At 34.6% G+C, this 5,277-nt stretch overlaps 1 protein-coding gene across 1 annotated transcript in view; it reads left to right on the top strand.

Annotated features, from left to right (window-relative positions):
* The first annotated feature begins 1,584 nt into the window (after positions 1-1,584).
* Positions 1,585-5,277, top strand: part of LOC117961048 (protein CEBPZOS-like) — a 5,861-nt gene continuing 2,168 nt past the window's right edge. Inside the window, exons 1-3 of the mRNA XM_034899417.1 lie at positions 1,585-1,723; positions 3,791-3,908; positions 4,031-4,075. Of these exons, the coding sequence (XP_034755308.1) occupies positions 3,791-3,908; positions 4,031-4,075 (163 nt within the window). The 5' untranslated portion in view covers positions 1,585-1,723. The remainder of the gene's footprint in view (positions 1,724-3,790; positions 3,909-4,030; positions 4,076-5,277) is intronic.

Raw genomic sequence — 5,277 nt, 5'->3', positions numbered from 1 at the left:
CACCAAGAGTGTTGAGAACGTCCGGTCTGTTTCGAGAAATGAGCGAAGCAATTGAGAAGGATCCTTGCCATTTTGGTGTCACTGACTGTGATATAAACTGTAATATCCTGTGTTGCTGCCAGCGATGCCGTGCTCCTGTAACCTCGTCCAGGAAACAGTTACAGAAGCTTAGTTTGGCCAATCAGAGGTGGTTTTGCATGGCACTGTGTCCCGTTCTCATAAGGGGCTGGGCCCCCCTAAACGTCTGATCCTAGAATCGAAGAAATAGATAGATATATAGATAGATAAATAGATAAATAGATAGATAGATGGATATATATAGTGGATAGATAGATAGATAGATAGATAGATAGATAGATGGATATATATAGTGGATAGATAGATAGATAGATAGATAGATAGATAGATAGATAGATAGATAGATAGATAGATAATCCCAACAAAATGGGAAAGTACAGTGTTACAGCAGCAACATCAGTCCCACAGCACAGAATATAAATATAAATGAAATGCTAAGATGCGATATACATACATACAATATACACAAAATAATAATAGGATAAAATATGAGAACAAATACTTCAATATTTAAAAGTTGGAAATATAAAAATGTGCAACTGCTTAAATAGCAGTTGCACATTTTTGCATTCCCAACTTGTATATATTTAACCCTGAGAGTGTGTAAACCCTTACAACGATGGTTGAATTGATCATCATAACCAGTTCAATCAGTCGGTCTGTAACGGCCTCTAGTTTTCACAGCGGAGTAACAGCAGTGCTGCAGGAACTGCTCACAACTTTATTGAGCTTAAGAAGTAGGACAAGATTTGTCCTTGTGCTGGTGCAACACCTGCATTTTCCCTCTGGTGATTAACAAAAGTTTATACTATGTTGTCTTAATGTAATTATATTATTTGGCTTCTTGCACATGATTTGAGTTTTATTTTTTCTAACTGACCAATGATTTGAGTTTTTTTTACCTGCAGACTCTTCTCAGGTGAACACGTGTCTTCACTTTGAGTTTCTGCTGGTGAAAAGTTGTTAACTGGACTTTCCTCCCATCTGAAACCACACTGACACCTACCGGCAGGCTCCCGCAGCTACAGCTGATCCTTATGTTTTTTTGTCACATAAAATACTTATTGCATATATTATAACACAAACATACATATATGACATACATTTGAATGAACTTATTGTGTTTTTTATACGAAGAATGATAGGAGAATAATAATAGTAAGCCTATTAACGACAACAATATATAATATAGAATTTATTTAATGGTACGTCATTTTGTTACATTAATGCGATAGCTTAAATTGAATCACTATCAACTTTCACCCTCTATTACCTCACTTACTCCCATTTTTCATTTACATATTTTATTTGTAGATTTTGTATTTATTTATGTATGTATATCACTCCCTGATTATTAGTTATTATTATTATTATATAGTAATTGTCTTGCGTTTTTCCTTTTTTCGCTTTGTGTTTAGTTTTTGTCTTTCTTGTCCAAAAATCCCACTAAATGTAATTTCAATGTAAAAAAGTCGCTAATTCCGTGTTTGTTCCAACCAGCTTCCGTACTGCACCGTAACACATTGCTTCGCTTGTAAAACACAAGGGCATTTAGCAAAGGTTTTGCGTTATTTCAACACTTTTTACTGTTTTAATGTATTGCTAAACACTTGTTCAGTTATTGTTCTCCACCGTGGATTAGAAGGTGAGTTTACTTAAGAGTAACAGGACGTAAACATGAAGTACACGACACCGTTCAAGGTTCATTCATGCAGGCTGAAACTGTTCGATAACTAGTGATGCTAGTAGCTAAGATGCTAGTAGCTAAGATGCTAGTAGCTAAGATGCTGGTAGCTAAGATGCTAGTAGCTAAGATGCGGGGTAGCTAAGATGCTAGTAGCTAAGATGCTAGTAGCTAAGATGCGGGGTAGCTAAGATGCGGGGTAGCTAAGATGCTAGTAGCTAAGATGCGGGGTAGCTAAGATGCTAGTAGCTAAGATGCTAGTAGCTAAGATGCTAGTAGCTAAGATGCGGGGTAGCTAAGATGCTAGTAGCTAAGATGCTGGTAGCTAAGATGCTGGTAGCTAAGATGCTAGTAGCTAAGATGCTAGTAGCTAAGATGCTAGTAGCTAACATGTTGTGTCACATTCCCAGTTCTCTTATAGTTGTGTGGTAACTCTGTCTTTTCACATCTTATTGACCCGAGGTTCAGTGCTTTGCGTTACCAGTCCCCCTTATGAGAGCTGTCATGTTTAAGTGGTGTCTGCCTTGTGTATCCTTTTGTTGTTGTTGTTTTTATGGACCGTTTGTCTAATAATAGATAGATAGATAGATAGATAGATATTTATTGATCCCAAAAAAAAAAAAGGGAAATTACAGTGTTACAGCAGCACACAAAATATACATACATACAATATACATGAAATAATAATTATTATAACAAAATATAAGAATAAAATATAAGAATGTAAGAAGAAATATTTAAGTATATACAAGATCGGAAAAAACTAAATGTGCAACTGTTTAAATATAAGTATGCTAAAAAAATGTAAATGAACCAATCGTTCCGGTTGCCCTTATTGCAATATTGTGGTGATGATTGAGTGTCATCTAGCAACCAGGGATGAAGTGTTGAAGAGTTTTATTGTCTGTGGTAGGAATGATTTCCTGTAGCGGTCCGTGCGGCATTTAAACTGTCGGAGCCTCTTTGAGAAGCTGCTCCTCCGTTGGACCAGTGTGGGGTGGAGAGGGTGGTCAGGGTTAATAATAATAAAATAATAAAGACTATCTGTCTAATGCACGTGGAAGTCTAGATGTTTTACAAACGATAATATGTGATGTTTTTGATTATACAAAAGGGTAGAAGTGTAAAACCAACACAAACAGACATTGCGGTCCCTCTAATAATCTTTCACAAACTTAATTAACGTTCACACCATGGTGAAAAAGAATGAATGCAGAGCTGGATACGTAATGTCTCAGTGGTGGTGCGGTCGCCTGCCAATCGGAAGGTTGGTGGTTCAATCCCCAGTCCTATGTCGAAGTGTCCTTGGGCAAGACACTGAACCTGAACCCTGAGTTGCCCCCGATGCTGTTGTGTGTCTCAACCACAGTGTACGAATGGTTCTTATTCTATGTAAAAGCGCTTTGAATAGTCGTTAAGACTAGAAATATGCTATGCAAGAGCAGTCCATTTACATTACTGTTCATATTGTAATATAATAACGTAATACTATTTATCCCAGTATCCTTTGTAATATGCTCCACATTTAAATATTTTTTTATTGCACTCATGCCTCTATATTGTTTCTTTTTAGAGAATGGGAATATTGTGTGTATATTAGTGTGTGTATATATTGTTTTGGTTGTTTGTGTAAGCGTTAGCCCATTGTGAGCAACGATGCTCCAAAGACAAATTCCTCGTATGTGTCCTCATACCTGGCAAAATAAAGCTGATTCTGATTATAGAGTGTGTTTTATACCTACTCTATCTGTAAAGTGTCTCGAGCTAACTGTTGTTTTGATTTGATACTATAAATAAAATTGAATTTAATAGAGAGGAACCCCCCCATCCCCCCCCCCCCCACCAAAAGTAACACACCCCTGATTGAATCGCAATACATTAAAATCGCAATACAAATCTAATCGTCCCAGCCCTACGGTAGCATTCTTATCATGGGTTACATTATCATTATTATTCATCATTTGGTATCATTATCATCTCTTTGATGTCAGTAAAGTGTGTTTTTTTTTTGTGTTGACGTCTCCTCAGATGCCTCCCAAACCTCTGGAGCCTCTGGCCAAAAAACTCATGAAAGGAGTGATCGCTCTGGAGCTGCTGGGCGTCTTCGGAGCGTATTCTCTGTTTCACAGGATGAACAACAGTCAAGGTGTCGGGAAAATGCTACGATAAAATAATCAATGCTCGACAAGTGCTGAAGCACGTTCAACCCCGTGTTTGGGGGACTTAGATCTTCTGAATTAATCTCCATTTTAATTACTCCACCTGCAGATTTCAGGAGCACCATGAATCGGAGGTTCCCATCAGTTCTGGAGGGTAAGAAGATATCCGTCCTCTGTCTGTCCCTTTTGTTATTGGACGGGTGGACAAAATGTAGGAGTATACCGTGTTTTACAGTATTTAATGCAGTATCTCAGATACAACTTATTACATTTCCATTACGACTTTTTATGACATACTATACTATGACTTTTTTTATATATATTTTGACATACTATACTATGACTTTTACTTTTTTATGACTGTTTTTGACAGACTATACTATGACTTTTATGAATATTTTCACACACTATCCTATGACTTTTACTCTTTTATGATTTTTTTCGACAGACTATCCTATGACTTTTACTTTTTATGACTTTGTTCGACATACTATACTAGGACTTTTATGATTTTTACAACATACTATATACTATGACTTTGTCATGAATATTTTGACATACTATACTATGACTTTTACTTATTATGATTTTTTTACGACATACTATACTATGACTTTTTATGAATATTTCGACATACTATACTATGACTTTTGCTCTTTTATCAATTTTTTTACACACTGTACTATGACTTTTACTTTTTTATGATTATTTTGACACACTATACTATGTTTTTTTATGAATATTTTGACATAATATACTATGACTTTTACTTTTTATGACTTTTATCAACATACTATACTATGACGCTTTTATGAATATTTTGACACACTATACTATGACTTTTTATGAATATTTCGACATACTGTACTATGACTTTTACTTTTTATGACTTTTTAGGACATACTATACTATGACTTTTTTATTAATATTTTGACATACTATACTAGGACTTTTTTTATGAATATTTCGACATACTATACTAGGACTTTTACTTTTTATGACTTTTTTCAACATACTATACTCTGACTTTTTTATGAATATTTTGACATACTATACTATGACGTTTTATGTATATATATCAACATATTACACTATGACTTTTAATTTTTAGGACTTTATTCAACATACTATACTAAGACTTTTTTATGAATATTTTGACATACTATGCTATGACGTTTACTTTTTATGACTTTTTTATGAATATTTTGACATACTATACTATGACTTTTTATTAACTTTTTCGACATACTATACTATGACATTTTTATGAATATTTCTACATACTATACTATGACTTTTCTATTATATTTCGACATACTATACTATGACGTTTTATGAATATTTTGACATACTATA

Source organism: Etheostoma cragini, chromosome 18 (assembly GCF_013103735.1).
Source record: "Etheostoma cragini isolate CJK2018 chromosome 18, CSU_Ecrag_1.0, whole genome shotgun sequence".
NCBI classification, from domain to species: Eukaryota; Metazoa; Chordata; class Actinopteri; order Perciformes; family Percidae; genus Etheostoma; species Etheostoma cragini.
The sequence above is the reverse complement of the archived record's forward strand: the minus strand, read 5'-3'. Positions and strand labels throughout refer to the sequence as shown.